This window comes from Fragaria vesca, linkage group LG2 (genome assembly GCF_000184155.1).
Source record: "Fragaria vesca subsp. vesca linkage group LG2, FraVesHawaii_1.0, whole genome shotgun sequence".
NCBI lineage: Eukaryota > Viridiplantae > Streptophyta > Magnoliopsida > Rosales > Rosaceae > Fragaria > Fragaria vesca.
Genome location: NC_020492.1, coordinates 19,537,180 through 19,555,499, shown reverse-complemented (window position 1 = coordinate 19,555,499; position 18,320 = coordinate 19,537,180). Strand labels below are relative to the sequence as shown.

Genomic DNA, 18,320 nt, shown 5'->3' with positions numbered 1-18,320 from the left:
GTTTTAGAGAATGCGGATTAACCATGTTAATTTACACTCGTACAAATTAGTGAGAATATTCTATGCACGGTACCTTCATGTATATGATACAGATTTGACAACAAATTTGTGTAGACAGGGTGTGTATGTACAATGTAGTGGGTTGAATACTTGGATTCATAATCCAAACATGAAAATCAGTATATTTCTCTAAAATTTGTGCTACCCGATTAGATTTATGTGGATGATATAAACAAAGAACCGTGATTGAAGGTGAAATATCGATGTAGCTGTTGTTGAATGAATCTATACATTTTCCATCGATCTTGTCAGTTGTTAGAGAATAGCCAAACGAAATTGAAACAGAAGTGATTGATTATCAGAACGATCAAGGTGATAATCAATAATTGAAGAAGCAAAGGTCCACAGATAAGCATGCCATCAACCGTTTAAGATAGATTAAACGACAAGATGGGTAACCATAATCAGCAAAATATTTCCAGAATTGTTCAATGTATCGGAGAAGAAAGATCCCACGTCAGAAAAATGATAAATAAAATACAATTTATAAGTGGATAGATTACACTTAATTGTACCGAGGTCTTTTGTGGTTAAAACTCAACACCTTAAAAGGTGGTTAAGTTAGGACAATATCAGTATAATAATAATCCACAAACCACACTAGTCACTGTTTACGCAATGGGTAATAGAGACTTAGATGTTTACATAATAATATATATTGCATGATTGTCTAAGCAAATGCTAGAGCTGCATAAAGCAATTACTCACCTACACTTCACTATTTTATACAAGTTTAGTTCGAGACCAGCGCAAGCCCAAAAAATACGTAAAACTACCGTTGCAGACTAGAAATTGTTGAAGAACATGACTTGTAAACCACACAACCGTTGAAACACACAAACCACACAACCCATGATAAGAATTCTATGTATTGTTATTGTTTTGTGTCAAACGAAGCCATGCAGTGATAGATTGAAGATGGTAAAAGCTTATTTCACAACAGTGTACAAAATTACAACTGTGAATGTAAATATACAACAAGGTAACACTGGTGATAAGAATCTGTTTCGGGAACTCGGTAAAATGGAGGACAATAACTCCTGCCGTTGTCTAATGAAAAAACTGGCATGGTTTTGCTGAAACTGAAAGCATCATCTCTCTAACCTAACATACTGCAATTTGCGCTGCTATTCCAATTGACATCACAAGTGCGATGAACCTTTTATGCAGTGCCAACAACCCGGACATGATATGGAGGCCCATGACAGAAGATTGGCTCATCAGAGGATGTGGTTCTTGCACGAGCCCTGAGGATATCAGTAGCATCTTCGATCATGGCAGCCGCTATTAGTGTGTACTCCCCGGGGACGAGAAAATACAAAGAGAAGGAATGCTTGATTTCTTCCAGCGGTGGAATCTCCACGGTTATTCCACTCAAAACCCCTAAACACAAAACCACACAAACCCCTTCAGTAATGAAATGAAATCGCTTTATAATAACAAGCAGTAGAGGAATAACAAAACTTACGATACTTCAAGTAAGGGAACATTACCAGAACATAAGACAGTCGCCTTAGCACACTCTACACAATCCTCTCCAGCAACATCCCTGCACACCACATTAAGACTCATCTTGATTAACTCCTTTGTGTTGTTACGAACCATAACTTCCATTGGGGTCATTTCATGCGCCATCACAGAACCTTTAGAAGCAGAAGAGTTAACTTCATCATTGGATTTTTCATGGGAGTCAATATTTTCAGGTCCAGGGCCACTTCTAGAAAGCCTGAAGCCAAATGTTAATGGGTCTGGCAGCAGTACATCCATAACAGATGTCTGAAGGGCAGCCTGTACAGCATCCTTGATATTTAATTCTCCAGAACTGTTTCGCCCTGATTGCCACCTAACCTTTATTCTAGATATAAGGTTCTTGATAGAGGCATTAAGTTCAGCTTTCGTATTCCTTTCTGAAAAGCTAGTACTTCTGCCACTGGCACTCCCATCAGCTTGATTATCTTTCACAAAAAAAGAATCATCAAGAACAGGCAACTTAAAATGCTCCAGTGGTATCAGTACCCTTGCAGAACAATCCCGATCAATTCTTGTTTTAGGGTAACCATACTCAGTAGCATCTTGATCAACGGAGAGGCTCTGCTCATGATCAGTGTTCTCCAGTTGGACCGAAACACTAATTTCAAAAACAACATCAGTGGGATTAGACAACTCAAGTTCAAGAAAGCGAAGTCCCCAGCTTCCTCTGAAAGGATCAATCTTCACCAATTGGTCCAACTTATTTGGAGTGCCCGCAGCTCCTTCAGTAAGACTATAATCAGTATGAACTGGTGTCGGAAGGTTGTAACCTACTTGGGCAGGAATCTCCATCGAGAGCAGACGAGCCTTTACAAAAGACAAACCTTGCAAAACACAAATCTGCAAAGGAACAACCAAGCGTCTGCCAGGCGGGACAACAGACTTATCTGTAGAAGGATCTTCAGTATTTGGCACAGTCCCTGAGAAGCAAAACAAAACAGCATTTCTAACAGAAATAAAACAAATTTCACAAGGTAAACCAGATTTACTCTTGGAAAGAAAACAAGTAGCGCACTACTAAATGGCACATGCCCTTGAATCATTTCATGCTCCTGGTGCCAGTGTGCTGCTAGTCTTAAAAACAATAATTAGCATGGATATATAGAGCATATGAAAGCAAATAAAACAAAACTTTTTTCTTAGACGCTATTATTACATTCTACTAATTTCTTTTAGCTCTGGGCTCTAGGGTGATAATAAAAAAAATTGGAACTAATAATGCCAAACTGTAATGTGTGCTTTTGATCGAAAAAGACCAATCATTATTATATACATGAGGGCCTATCTAATAAGTACATTGCAGTAAGGACTTAGCAAGGCCTGTCAAATCAAAAGTTGGAAGACTTGTATGATGAAGATTCAAAATCTCAACTAAAATTTTTAACACTTTTTTAAATTCTTTTTGGTGTCACAAGGTCCCTTGAGAGAAGCTCCCTGTATATCAAATATAAACTTTACCTGCATAATGGATCAATAATGTGGGGCTATTTCCATCCTTAGAGTGCTTAGAGGCACTCCTACCGGCAGCAGTATCAGCATCTGCTGCTACAATTCGCCAAGCTTTTAAAGTCACAGGTATTGTCACTTCTGCTCCAGGCCTCAAGGGAAGGGCAGATTTTAAGGTTTCAGATGCGATCGAGAGAACAGAATCTTGGTGTTTTCCAGATAGTGATACATGGACTTGCTCCACCGGAACTGTACCAGCATTAGCCAGACTTATCCATATATCACGAATTTCACCTTCGTGTAGAATGATTGCACCATCACCACCAACAACACGAGAAACCAGTAATGGCAGCGGTGGAACTACAGAAATACTTGGGACAGATATATTTTTCAACCTTGCAGACCCACAGCATCTGAAAGGGTCAGAAAGAACAAGTCCTTGTGTAGCTCCAAGGAGTAGATTGTCAACATCCTTAAACAGGTGTTCAGTAATAACACCAAAGCAGTGGACGGTGCATCCAGGTATTGTCACTGGCCCCACTGAAGTTGGAATCCCTGATAAAGTGACCACCTTTGATGAATTGGGTGGAAGATTTACAGCGACTGGAAAAGCATCAAAATTTCCTGAAGGCACGGAGAGATATATACTATCGACCTTCAAATCAAAGCCGCATGGGTTTGCCAGTTCTACCAGAATCTGAACTGGTTCTCCAACTATCCATATCAACTCCTGTTTGCTGCTATTGCTTGGCTCTCCCTTGCTGAATGGCGTGTAAATAAAAGGCCCAGTATTAGCAGCTCCAGCCCACCAGTCTTCTCTAGCAGGATTGCGCTTGACAATGTCCATTTGTGAGGGATGGAGAGGAAAAGAATATAACCTAAAAGCAAACATGACTGAATTAGGATATCACATAAATATTAAATGAACTCTAATGAAATTTTACATTATTACTTGACAATGTAAATAAACTTAAACTAGCACAGGATATACAATATTTGTTGTTAGGTGCACAGAATATAAAATTTTCATTTACTAACAGGAAAATGCTTAGGTACTGGTGAAGACCTAATGAAAGGTAAGGCAGGGTCAGCACAGCGAGTTCCTGATGGCAACCGATCCGCTGAATTGGAAAGTGCACTAGCAAGGCCATTTTGCCCAGCAGGCGTAATTAAAGGATAATATGATCTTAGTAGTCTTGCTGCTGCACCCCAGGCAGCAAGAGGATCTCCTGCTCGGACAGCAGATAGCAGGATTTCCCTTAGTACAACCATCTGTAATGTGCTCCACTGAGACTCAAATAGAGACACTACCGACTGGTGGAGTATTTTCCCACTCTCAGCAAGACCTGATCCAGTTTCCTTCTGTCAGGAAATAAAAGAAAAGTTAGTGAATTATTTCCTAGGAACATACACACAGTCTAAGCTGCAAAGTAAACAAGACTTGTAAAACAGAAATTGCATAGAATGTTTCTGGGAGAATAAGCATCTCAACCTAATTCTTTATTTCCCCTACAAGAGTTCCATTTTGAATTACAATAGAGAAGGGACTAAAATATGCCATTGATGGCCTGGAAACAAAACAGATGCATGTGCATGCAGAGAAACAGTAATGCCAATTATGCAGGAATTCTTACTCACTTTGGAAAGAGAATCTTCTAAGACTGAAGCTTTACTTTGAACCCGGTAGGCTTTTGTGGTCATTGCCAACACTTGCATTGCACTAATGGCAGCCAGTCTATTATCTTGTTGCAAATATAACTGGGCTACCTGCCTAGAGAAAAAGGCAGCTTTTCGCTGATAACCGAGAGTTCCATACAAACGAGCAATTTCAACATAGAGTACAAGTCTATCACTGGCATCAATCAGAGATTTCGCACCATCTGCTGCATTTGTTAGTAGCTCCACTACCTCCTTAGCCAGCTCTCGTCTGCCAAAACGAACCAAAATTAAGCTCATAAGATCAAGAGTGTAAAGTATAACTTATGTTTGATTTGATGTTGGTCGTCCCAAGGATCCAACCTATGACAGGAGCTTATAGAGATACATGTAATGCACATCTGTTTTGCCTTAATATAACTGTGTGGATACTTGTCATTTCATTTAACAGTAGTCATGGGAGAGAAGTTTAAATTCATTTGTTTTCATCAAGGAAGTTTACCTGCAAAGAAACCTTGCTAATTTCAAAGTAGCCTCAAGTTCAAATGTTAAGGGTGAAACTCTGCACAGAAACGAATAATAAATCACTGTTAGTATTCCAGAATTCATAGTATCATCGATATTAAGCACTAAAAAGTTGCAACTACCTAAAGAGAAGCATTTTGTGAATTACCTCTGAGCATTTTCTTGTATGAATGACTTCTTGTAGTGCAAAATGACACTACTATACCGATATCTGACTTCTTCTTCCACGGCTGTATCCTTTTGGCCCATTTGGTCAATCTGATAACATGAGCATATTTCACAACAACCAATTAGTCAAAAGGAAATCTAATCAATAGTCAAACAGCAAGCCATGAAAGTACAGGGGAACCATTAAACCATTACCAGTAATGCACAAACGCTCCCCTCCAATGCACCAGCATACCAGAAAAAATCTCCAGTCAACCTAGCAAGTTCCAGCGCAGTAGAGTAATGAAGATTGGCATCAACTGGTGATCCTGCCAGCATGCAATAATCTCCCATTGTCTTCTGTGCACGCCCAAGCCTCCGCTTCTTCGCCTTTATAACCTGCACTTTGCAATATCAATTCTCAGGCACTACTAACTCGAACACATTTAACACAAAAGTCACACGCACAAACACTTCACATATACAACAGCTTAAAAAATTATATAGGACACCTAGATATAAACCTCCTCAGAGTTGAGAGTAGCTTGAGAATCCAACGGCGTCTTGACAATAGTCCCTGCCGGCTCCGCCTTAAGCACCCATTTCTCAAACTCCATTAGCAATGACGCCGCTATGTCCTGCATCATTGTTTGCAAGTGAAACTCCTGCGTCGCCCGATCCGCAGGCGGAAACAGCATTAAATTCCATCCTTTCTTACTCCCATCCTCCAACTGCAACACAATCCAATTCACAATCACTCTTACAACATCAAATTATAAACATTTCAATCAATCCTGCACCTAAATCACTTCTATTCAACACAATTACTCCTTAGAATTCGATAAACTCCGAATCGAAAGCTCAAAATTAGAAGAGCAGACCTGAGAATCGGCGGGAGAGAAGGCGAAGCAGCGCTCGACGAGGGCGGCGGGGTAGGCGCGGCAGGCGGTGTCGAATTGATCCATGACGGAGCCGAGATCGGGGGAGGAAGGGCAGTGGCAGATGCCGATGACGGCGAGGGTTTTGCGGTTGGACTGGAAGTCCTCCCAGGGGGAGGGAGGGGCGCCGCCGAGGACGAACTTGAAGCGGAGGCTGCCGGAGTCCCAGGGCTGGTGAGCGAACGGCGACTTCTGGTGCTCCGTGTAGAAGGAGCTGACGGCGGAGAGAGGGATCGTCTGGTGGCGGAGCAGCATCGCGTGGTAGTCGCGCAGCAGCACCGGGGGGACGTGGCCGATCGGGAGGACCGCCACGCGGATCATGGAGCTGGTTTCGATGCTGACGTCCGGCTCCATTTCGGATCCGGGTCGGAGTGAGAAATGGTGGTCAGATCGGTGTGATCGGAGAGTGAGAAAGATAGTGTGATTGAGATGGAGAGGAGGGAAAGGTGTTTGGTCCACTGTTGGTCTTACTTCTTTATTTATTTACATTTTTTTCGGTAAGTTATTAATTTACATTTTGGACATCAGATAACATTATTTTGGTCATTTATTGCATTTCCTTAAAAAATATATCATACCATACTCTTTAGTGAAACTCGTGTCTTATTCTTGTTTTTTCTTGTAATCATGTGAATTTCAACAAAATAAGCTCATTCGTATGATAAGTTCATGTTTAATCGATAAGAAAGAGAGGTACTTCACGGGTGGTCGGAGGACTTGTTTAATGATTGAGTGGGCTGATTTTACTAACACTAAAATCTAAAGATATAGGGACATGATGAAGGCTCTCTAACGACCCTCGTAAAGATCCGACTCTAGGTCTTTGCTTCAGACCTTTAGGTTTGGGGGCTAAGATGGTGATTGTGTTCACCAACGTGACCTCACTCTTTAACCCTCATTTTCGCGTCAAATCTAGGGCTGAACATATACGATTACAGTTCTTTCAATAACATGTTATAGACAGTCTCAATTTTGAGATTTATTATCTAAGTTCATTTGAAGATAAATTATTCATTTAGTGGGTTTTTAGGTTCACTTGGTTAGTGAAAATTGTCGCTCCAAAACTCTTGCAAATGTGTAACTTAACATTTGTCTCAATCCAATATTGGCAATTCGTCTTTCGTATTTCTGATTAAAATTTGGACCAACCAACAATTAGCATGGAGTGTAAAATGGTAATTTAACCATTGTTCCTGGAATCCTGGGCAGTGAGCAAGAGAGCGATTCACAACTAGATTCGCCTTCGCGCCTTTATTCTTCCGCAGAATCCCAATTCAGATTCAGAGCAAACCTCATCTTCCGGCTTTCGAAATTTTGGCGCGCAACCATGGCAGACCAACCGGAGCAATCCTCCCCCGTTCTTCAGCAGCTCCTACTCTCACTCTCCCAATCAGCCGATCAACCAGAGAGCTCAGTCTCGGACCTCATCGACTTCCTCGCTTCAATCTCCGCTCAGTCAGACCCGGACAATCAAAATTCAGAAGCCACCGCCTTCAAAACCCTCACTCAACTTCACCACTTCATCTCTTCTCAATCAGACCAGGTTCAATTTCATCCAATTCGTCACGTTCTTCAATTCTCTAAACCCTAAATTGATGCTTACCTACTGTTTGTTTGTTGATTTGCCAGGCCATATTTGATCAGCTACAATTCGAGTTGCCCAAGGCGGTTTCGGAGTTTGGAGGAGTTTCGGAGAGGTGCCTGGAGGTGGTGGAGAGCATTATTGATCGGTTTATATCAATGTGTGGTGCCAGAGACATGCTTGCAGTTCTCGGCGAGGTACGGACTTAAATTTTTTTCTCTCAGCTTAGTGTTTGTTTGGGGTTTTAGTTCTCTGATGGTGTTAGGTTGTAATTTGGCTCAGGCATTGGATTCTCTTAATAAGAAAGGTGGGGATTATGGCTATGTTGTACCTCTTCTCTCAGGGTTTTCAAAAGGTTAGTTTCAGTGAGCTTCCTTCCTTGAGCAATGTGTGGATTCACTATCTATGTCAGTTATGGAATTGGCGCAAAAATTGAGTTTTTGGTGGTTCTTTATTTTATATGCATAGTCGACAATGTCAGTAGATTCTGTGTAAAATAACGTTAGGTGTTCGATACCAGTAATAGTAGCTTATTTTCTGGGTTTCGATTTAGATTTAGTATTCGCTTTACTGGTATGTTGGTTGTCCGGGAGCTGGAATGGTGTAGAGAATGCTTGTGGGGGGTGGGGTTAAGGTAGTATTTTAATTTTTTAAACAAGTTGAATGGTTGAAAAAAGAATAAAAGAGGTTCTTCACCTGAGGATTGTGAGCTCATTTCACTTGAGACTTGCTGGAGAAGTTGGTTGTGGGGGAAAAGAAGGGTCTTCCATTGAATATCTGGAAAAGCAATATCGTACAAGTGAAAGATCTGTTGGACTTTCTTTTAAATAAATGTATAGTGATCTTCCCATATTAACTGATTTGTCAACTGTTGACGGCTGTCTTAAGGGCAACCCAAGTAAGGAACTTGGAATTTCTATCATTGGAACAGTGCCACTGAAGTGAACTTTCTCATGCTTTTGGATCACAGCTCAAATATTATTGTGGTGCTGTTTCTCGCTTATTCTTGATTAAACGAATGATCATTATGATGAAACTATTCTTTTAACCTGCTGAGGGCTGAGAATTTTCTACATTATTTTCCTTTCTTGCCTTCAGTATTTCTCTCCCTTCAGAGGCGCCACTTTGAGCAAGTAAGACAAGCTACTCGTATTATTTTCAAAGTTTTGAAAGGCGTGTCTTCAGAATTGGAAGATGAAGCCGAATTACAAAAAATGTTTGATAGAGCTGTGGGAATTGCTGATTCCATACATGCAGTTTGCATGAAGTTGGTCAGTGACAGTTTGACACTTGCTTATTCTTGCTTTAGAGATATTCGCGGGATTCTTTGTATATTATTAGATCCTGATGATCTTTTCGTTTCATGCAACAGGAAGGCGGAGTACATGAAAAGCTTTCTGCTCTTCTTGGTCTTTATGTGCTAGAGATAGTGGTTGGCATATCACCATCTATTCTGAGTTCAAGTTTGACTGTCGTCTTAATATGTTCTATATCCACCGTTCAAGTGCCCATCTAAAGTAGTTCTGAATTTGATCATGTATTCCCTATTTGATTTACTTCTCTCAAATTACACCTCTCACTTGCAGGCTCTTGTCAGCATGAATTTCGAAGCTTCAAGTTCACAGGCCTTTGTACTGCAGCTGTCTAGTTTCTTCCCGTATTGTGGTTTCTCATATCTAGGCTTAATTACGGGGTCTGATGTTGACAAAATAAGTAGGATTGTAATAGGAGGTAAAATTCCATTTATCTCCATGAGTACTTATCTACTATAAGAAATCTTACTGTTTTTTATCTCCAAATTTAAGACCCCTTGATGTTTCTTCTCTTGTCTTGTCTTTGGGTGCGCTCAGACGATAAAGATCTCTATGTTGATTCTTTCGTGGACGTCAAATGTGGTGCATCTGTTTCAGGTTTATGTTTGTGAATGTTGGTTGTTCATTTTCTCTGAGTATCAATCTTTTTCTATCTTGACACACTGTCACTCAACTCTCTTTTGCTTTGTTGAAGTGATTTGGGGCCATGCTTCTAATGAGGTTGCCACGGCTGCTCATGAGGATTTGACTGCTGTCAAAAATGAACTTCAGAATAATCAGACTAAAAGGTGGCAAGCTTTTGGCATGCTGAAGCACATACTAGCTTCTGTCACTCTGCCATGGGAACTCAAAAAACATGCAATCGATTTCTTGCATAGCATCAGAGGTGGAAATATTTCCCCTTGTGACGAACATAGTGACTTCTCAGCCGACATGCCAGGCCTTTTTGCTGCTCTGCAGGTTGTCTCTCGCTATCATTATATATTCATCTTTTTTTATCAAAAATGAAAATAATCTAATTTGTTTCATCTCCTTTATGCTACATTTTAGGCTATTCAAATGGTCATCATGTATACAGCGGACACAGAGTTGAGGAAAAATGCCTTTGATGCATTTAAGTGGGTGAGGATTTGGATTATTGTTGCCCCATGGCTTTTGTTGTCCAATAATATGCATACACGATAGTGTCTAGCAGTTATAGTTATCTCATTCTATGGTCAATTGTCACTAAGCTTTTGCTTATGATGTACTTTATATACCATCACTAATATTTGCCACTCAAAATCAGATTCTGGCTGATATTCCAACTTGTCATAGGTTCGACATCCTAAAGGCTTTGATCACAAAAAGTGATTCTTCCTCTATGGTAAACCTATATAGACAGTCTTTATATTTATGATATGTAAGCCTTAACTTTGCTAAAGTTAAACTTGAAGTACTTAATGTTGGTGTTTCAACTGTATATAGATTGCAATCCTTTTTGATATCGTTAAAGGAGAAATGCACAAGGAAAGTTGTGAAAAAATGGGAAATGGTCGAGCTTTGAGAGAAGAACATAATGCACATCCCCGTTCATCGTTGTGGACTGCCAGTATCCTGGAATTGGTGGAGTTTATTCTAAGGCCCCCAAAGGGAGGACCTCCATCCTTTCCTGAGCAGACTGATTCGGTATGGCTTCCACTTGCGTTGCTGGGTTTATTTTCCTGATTATATCATGATTGCTTAAACTAATGAATTGTTCTCTTTCTAATGCTTTTTGGTTAAGCTTGTGCTTGCCAACTAATTGTGTAGGCTTATAGATACATGTCAGATTTTCTAAATTGCATTACAATTTGTACTATTCTACAGGTCCTGTCTGCACTCAACTTGTACCGATATGTACTGATAGCAGAATCAAGAGGTAAAATACTAAAATATGATCGGTGAATTAATAAAGCAAATGCAATGCTGTGGTGTCTTTATCTCTACTTTGGACGTTTTACTTTATTGCTAATTGTTGCAACTCCCTTCAAAATTTGATCTATTTCTCACTTGTATACACTAATTTGGTGAAATGATACAGGAAAGACCAACTATACCGGAGTACTTTCCAGAAGCAATTTACAGAAAGCCTATAATGAATGGCTTCTACCTCTACGAACCCTAGTTACAGTCATAGTGGCCAAGAACAAGAATGAAAGTGATGAGCTTACAGTTGACACTCTTTGTACTTTTAACCCAGTTGAATTAGTTTTGTACCGCTGTATAGAGCTTGTTGAAGAAAAGTTGAAAGAGTCTACATAAGTCGTCACCTGGATCTATGATCTTAGTTCTCCCATTTTTGTATCCTGTTCCAATTTTGAGGTTCTGTACAGTTGAAAATTGTGTATGAAAAGTTAGAATTACCTGTGATCTTATTAAAATGAAGTTTGCAACAAATGTTATATCTTTCTGTGAAAAATTATATATGATGGTGGCCAATAGGCCATTATGTATCAAAATGCATGCGAGACGTAGAATCAATATGACGTTAGTTTGCAACAAAGTACCGTGTATAGACATGCATGGGATTTGAGCTTCTTGCTCTTCCATTCTCATATCACAAATTGTGATTTGAGAATTGACAAAGACGATGATTAAAGATTTTCCCTGTGTTAATTCTGAATTTCATTTCAATTCAATCTCCCATAAAAAGGATCTGGTGAATTGTAAATTCAACTACACTGTAAAACTGTGAAAACTGAAAAACTAGTCTAACAACGTTTGAAACTACAAGGAATGGTACAACTTATGAGCTAAATAATCTGAAGAAGGAGAAGTAAACGAGGGTTTTACCCCGAATAAAAGAATGTTTAGAGAAAAAAGCAGGAACCTTTGTCACATAATTAACAGTCTACTGCTAATTTACTAAACACAAACCCCTCAAAACTTTCTCCATCCACTAGTCAACTTCCCATTTGGTAAAATTCTAAACCGATGGGATTCAGAGCAGGTTATATTCGGTAACTTCCACTGAATGCTGCTGACTCTTGTTATAGAACTTATAAAAGCTTTCAGGCAATGTGCTATGTTACATTTGAAACACCATTATGCTTTGCTTTGCTTTCCGTCTCAGCTCATCCCGTACAAAATCTCCGAACCAGAGTCCTCGGAAGGCACCATGTTTAGATCAGGTAGCACGAAAGAATTGTTCCCAGATGACGAAACAGCCTTGTGTTCATCGCAGGAATCCAATTGTGGATATGGATGAACATAAGGTGTGACATGTGAAAGCAAATGTGAAGGAAAGTGACTGAAACTAGGAGGTGCTGTTCTTTGATGGGCTTGACTGGCAATAGCGTTCTCGGCTCCATCAAAGTACGCAATCAAATTTGTGGCAGAAGAGTGCAAGTTCAAGTCTAGCTGCAAAGCAAAAATACATACAAATTCAGCAAGGAAAGGCCAAAAACAGGCTGAGAAATCAAGAAATGAGATTTTTAAAGGAATATGCTTTCAATACAATAGTAGAATAGCAAATATTCTCCATTCTATTTCGATTCTATTTTTATCAACCTTGACAGAGATGAAAGACAAGAGGGGGCCTGATCTTAGAAGATATAAATAGTAAAAGATATAAGATAAAGGACAGCAGAATCACCTTCGCTCTCTTTAAGTTCTCATTTTTGGCTCTTTGCTCCTTAAAGGTAGTCTGTAATGTCGCTATTTCCTTTCTCAAACTCGTCCTTTCTTTCAACAACGAAGTTTCCTCTTCTTTAAGCTCATCATATGACTGCAAAGGAACAAGCAAGTCAATATCAAAACAAAGCAGAATTCTTTAACTCGTAAGCCAATCTATCAAAATCCCATTAAGACGCAGAATAACGGGGTGACAAATTGGAGGTTAAATCTTGAAAGTGAAATCAAGTGGGTGCCAAAAATGATATTTGAGAAAAGAAAATTTGTCTATTACCTTCTTCTTTCTTGCCCTCTTGATTCCATTAGTGGTGCTAGTGGATTCATACGCAGCAGTAACCTGAAATATCAAAAGCCAACTAATTTTCAGCAAACATACCCAAAAACAGCAAAGATATAACGACACTGCATATATCTATAGGTTTAGATACAGAAACACGCAGAGTCCTGCAATCAACAAACATCGTAATCTATGAAAAAAAATGACCACGAAATAAATCCACAAGCGTTAAAACACTGTCAATTATTCTGCCTAACAATCAGAAATTGAAGCTCAACTCCATCTTTTACTCATCCATCTTCAAATAAACCCATACCAATTTACCATCTTCTCCTATAAAGCTTCACCATTTCAAACCCCTCTCCCAACTCCCATCATCTTTCAGGCCAACATCATGAATTTCCACGTGGCCACACATGAAAAAGTCCCCCCTATTTTATTCCTCACGTGACCTCCTCACGACTCACATGACCTCACATCGCCATTAGCATCCATATAAATATGTTTGCCTCTCGCTCCCTGACAACTCCAGCTACCTTCACACCGAATCCAAATCCCCTTTCGAAAATTAAAAAACAACCAAAAAATTTCAAAATTAAAAACAAAAATACAGCCACACCGCACCAGACTACTCACAACCATCAGATCCATATTCAAAAACCAAATCCACCAACCGACCGCCCCGATAGGCAACCGGGGTTTCCTGGATCTCCAGAAAGCCCAGGAAACAAGTCATTATTCCAAGAGAGACGAAGGTCTATCCTAAGAGCGCCTGCACCGCCCCACAGAGGATAATTACTCAAGCAGCAACCCCCCACTAAAAACGCCACACCAAACCGAACGAGGACCTATCCCAAAGCCAAAAGCCCATGGGCCCCACCGCGCCTTGAGAATAGGGCCCACGTCACCACCCTATCTGTCGTAATATGACCGAAACGCCCTCAACTCTCTGCCGCTCTGCCCGTACTTTTGACTTAACGCGGCGATAAATTTTGTGGCAAACACCAGAACTATTCAAGAAAAGAAAAGAAGGTTCAGAGAAGAGAAGAAGGAAACTTCGGAATTGACCGGAATCAGGAGGGTAGTTTTGTAAATCTGGAAGGGTAAACAAAGAATGACAGGTGACCGGCAAAAGGAGCGAGACGAAAACGTGAGGGAGGAGTCTTGATCTGCTACATCACGTGAGGAATAAGGAAAAGTAGGCCATTTTTGGTCGTAGAGATAAATAAGAGCGACACCGTGAACGGTGGCCGCCGACGGTTGACCACCGCAGATTGATCTGCGAGCTACTAAGGTAATCTAGAAGAGCGAAACTAAATGACGTATCTCATCTTGTCAGCTAGTGAGTAGGAGGCAATTTAGCAGCTCAAGATGACGACAGCGAAAGGCAAACGGCAAACAGAAACGTCGGTTTTAAAATCCGGGAATTCAAAACGGAAATCTTTGATGACACAGTAATTAGAGAAGAGGAAGATGAAGGACACAAATGGAAATTAAAAAAAAGTTTCAGAACTTCAAAGAAGAGAAAAAAAAAAGCCATGAATGCTTCGTGAAAAAGCGACGACGACGGACGCCACGGAAAATCCGAAGGCAGCTCAGCTCCAGCACACTGAGCTCGCCGTGGATATTTCGGTCAACCGATGACGAAAACAACAGGCCTTTCAGAGAGAAGAGATCAGCCAGCGACGAATCCAAAACACAAAAAAAGTGAGAAAAGAAAAGAGTGAGAGAGCTAGACCTTGGATCTGGGACGGCTGGACTCTTCGAATCCATCGGCAGTGCCAGAAGGCGAGCCGCCGCCGCTCCACGAGAGCGGCGTCGTAGGGCTGCATCTAGTCGAGTCGTCCTTCTTACTCTTGTTACTCCTGCTCCAAACAGCCTCGCATCTCGAGGACGCCGCCGCCTTGCTACGTGGCAGACGCATCCCCCACCGCGGAAGCACGGATTTGGCCGTGAAGCGAGACTGGAGAAGCGACGACGACGACGTCGCCGCTCGTGACTCCTTGAGCCGCAGCAGTAGCTCGACGACGAGGACGTCGTCGGTCATCGCGGCCCTCGTCCAGTCGTCCTTCGCCACCATCATCTAGATAGATAGAGAAGAAAAGGAGGAGGCTTTAGAGAGAGAAAGAGAGAAGAAGGTTTTAGAGAGAAGAGTGGCGGATGAAGAATGAGAGAGAGAGAGAGAGAGAGGTGGGTTAGGAAATATATATATATATATGAGGGGAAGGGTGGTGTGTTATATGTGTGGTGATGAAAGTGGAGTTGATTCCAGTTTTTCGTTTTTTGTTCTTCTCTTCGTTGGGTCTGGCGACTCTGACTTCTTTTTTTTTTTTTTTTAATTTCTTTTTTCAAGTAGGAGTTTCTTATTTTATATTTCCTTTTTAGTTGGGTTGGGCCCACTCTGTGGCGTGTGTGACGCTGACAAAATTCGTTCCCTCGGGTCACGAATACCCGATCCATGGCCCATGACCCGTGGCCCATCAACTAGTGTAGGGCATGATGACCCGCGGCCTCATCTTTTCTTCTTTGCCGAGTTGTTCATCCGAATCCCAAATGCTTGTAACAATGATAAAGAATGTTTTAGGTCACGAATTCTTTCTCATCCACTTTTTCTAATTCTTTAGTTTCTTTGCATCACTATTTATAGGGCAATAGCTTCATTACGTAGAAATTCTATTCATTGATTTACATTTTGACAAAAATCTGAATAAGTCGGTGCGTGTCATAATCTTAAAAAAAGATTATTTGTATTAATTGATTACATTTGGAGTCTTACGTGGAATTACGATAATGCAAAATTATGACCACTAGTGTTGAACCTTTAGTAACTCTAAACATGGAATTGTTTTGCATATTAGTTAAGTTCAAATTTCTGAATTCTACGGTTTGTGCTAAATCATAGATATGAAAATGTTTGATGAAATCTTTTTAATCTTTTCTAACGTGATCCATGAGATGGCAATAGTGGTTTACTAACTTGGAAGATAGTATCGTTTTGCATATTAGTTAACATGTTAAAGTTTATGAATTCTACAACTTATCCCAAAACATTGAAATCAAAAGTTTCCATAAAATTTTATTTTATGTTTGATGTGTCCTCATGAGACAACAATATTATGTCTATCCATAATGATCATTACATTCTCTTGTGTTGTCTTCTATATAAGCAGGTAAAAATATTGTTATCACTCACGTGCATTAATACGTAGGACTATGACCACTTCTTTTTTTTTTTTTTTTCTTTTTTATTCCTTTTTGGAGAAATGAATACTTTTATTAATAAAGATTAACAAAACTACAAATGACAGGAATTATCAATGGTAACTGGTAACCAAAGTTGTTCTACTAATTTCCCTAGTACTAACAGTATAACACCAGTTACGGGTCTATCGTCAGACAACATCTAAGAACCAGTAGGGCCCAACCTCTAGCCAAAACTTAACACCAGTTACGGGTCTATCGTTATTGACAACATCCAAGAACTAGTTGGGCCTAACCCTTAACAAAAACTTAACATCAATTACAGATCTATCGTCATTGACAACATCCAAGAACCAGTCAGGCCCAACCCCAAACCAAAACTTACGCCCCTCTAAATAAACTACTTTAGTTGCGACAACATGCGCAACCTCATTCCCACCCGACCCCTAGAAACATGAGCAATACCCTGTAAACCAACAGATCTTAACAACGTAATGATCTGCTCCACAAGCACTCCAACATGGGCAAACTTAGCTACTCCCAACCCTCCACTATGACCACGCATTTAGACATCAAATACATAGAAAATCCGAAAACGGGTCCTCTCATTTGGTATTACTCCATAACATTTCTAAAAGCACATAAAATGTATAGCTCCCGAAACGCTAGAGAAATTTATGAAACATAGAAAGTTTCTTAAAAGAGATAATAATAAAAAGAAAAGAAAAATCTCATAAGCTAGATGACCCTATAGATGGTTTGCATAAATCTAACCCAATCTTTGGCAAAGTCTAGCAAGATAAATTGAGAATTTGTCGTTAATTGAGAATCTGTCGTGATACAAATTTTAATGTTTTCTTACATAGGCAAAGAATGATACAATCTTACAAAATTGAAGTGTACAGTGTACTTACATTCACTATAACTCTCAAAACAAATGGAAACCTAACGATCGAATTAGTTTTGTATTTTTCCATACTCCCTAAAAATGGCTAAACATGTTGGTACAATCATTTGCTCACTATGGTGAGTTTAAGTAACGCGTACCACTTTTGCATTTTCGACCTTTCATAAAAGTAGCAGGTAGCTGGGCAATGTATTATTTAGTATTTGAGTTTACCATATAAGTAAAAAATATCGTGGGCTATTGTATCACACAAATCGATCGCTCTCTAGATAAGTAAGAAAAACGACTTAAGTCTAATTATATAACTGAATGGAGAATAATTAATCTTACACTCGGAAGTAATATGTATTTATTGTGAAATTTTAAGACTCCCTAAAGTAAATTCCATTTAAGTGTTTTTGCCAAATTAACTTCACGTTAGCAGCCTTACATGAATATAGACGATATAAATGTTAGACAATCAAGCCGGTGGAAGGAAAATGAAATTCATGGCGAAGTGTACTGCAGTAGTTGAACCCAAAAAATTGCAAAACCTAATTCTGCACTAGTGAGTTGATGCAATATATAGCAAAATTTAAGGCCCGTCATAAATATCAACCCAGAGCTTTGTATGCCACAATCACTCCTGGATAAAATGTTGAGGAGCGAACGGAAAATATCCATGTCACAAGTACTTTGGCTTTGACAACTGACGCAACTTTCAAATGTCAATTCTGATGTTATCTTCTGATTAAAATAGCAAGCTAATTAACTTTAAACATGTATTTGATGGATCAGATAATTAAATTAAGGGTATAATTCTTAAAATAGCTATAATAAAACAAATAAAAGTAAGTACTGTGTGTCAAGAAAAATGTGCTACCTTTTTCACAATAGTATTTTTCAATCAATTAAAAATTAGATATGATCTTAAACTCTCAAGCTAAATTTTACATTTTTACCTCGATTTATCTCCATCACATTATCGTTGCGCAGTGCCAGTAATAGAGCGTGCTCAATTTAACACCATGAACAAAAGAGAGTGAGAGGGTGAAAGGAAAGAGAAGTAAAGATAAGAAAAAAGTGAAAACATCCGCTACATTCA

General features: G+C 39.7%; 3 protein-coding genes across 3 annotated transcripts; 1 reads left to right on the top strand and 2 right to left on the bottom strand.

Moving 5' to 3' along the window:
• Positions 1–857: 857 nt before the first annotated feature.
• On the bottom strand, positions 858–6,656 carry LOC101300496 (trafficking protein particle complex subunit 9-like). The gene is made up of 10 exons (XM_004290880.1): positions 6,246–6,656; positions 5,889–6,095; positions 5,581–5,763; positions 5,366–5,475; positions 5,195–5,254; positions 4,675–4,963; positions 4,103–4,395; positions 3,049–3,914; positions 1,554–2,510; positions 858–1,443 (listed from the first exon to the last, which is right to left on the bottom strand). The coding sequence occupies exons 1-10, from the start codon at positions 6,654–6,656 to the stop codon at positions 1,223–1,225; spliced, it is 3,597 nt and encodes a 1,198-aa protein (XP_004290928.1). The 3' UTR covers positions 858–1,222.
• An 809-nt stretch (positions 6,657–7,465) lies between these two features.
• LOC101300205 (aberrant root formation protein 4-like) lies at positions 7,466–11,609 on the top strand. Its single transcript, XM_004290879.1, has 13 exons — positions 7,466–7,845; positions 7,932–8,081; positions 8,167–8,239; positions 8,983–9,155; positions 9,257–9,316; positions 9,471–9,615; positions 9,735–9,794; positions 9,892–10,157; positions 10,248–10,319; positions 10,486–10,563; positions 10,665–10,865; positions 11,046–11,097; positions 11,260–11,609. The coding sequence occupies exons 1-13, from the start codon at positions 7,630–7,632 to the stop codon at positions 11,478–11,480; spliced, it is 1,767 nt and encodes a 588-aa protein (XP_004290927.1). The 5' UTR covers positions 7,466–7,629; the 3' UTR covers positions 11,481–11,609.
• Positions 11,610–11,829: 220 nt separating this feature from the next.
• LOC101313281 lies at positions 11,830–15,208 on the bottom strand. The gene is made up of 4 exons (XM_004292688.1): positions 14,867–15,208; positions 13,126–13,188; positions 12,814–12,945; positions 11,830–12,578 (listed from the first exon to the last, which is right to left on the bottom strand). Exons 1-4 carry the CDS (start codon positions 15,206–15,208, stop codon positions 12,288–12,290), a joined length of 828 nt encoding a protein of 275 aa, XP_004292736.1. The 3' UTR covers positions 11,830–12,287.
• Between the last annotated feature and the right edge of the window lie 3,112 nt (positions 15,209–18,320).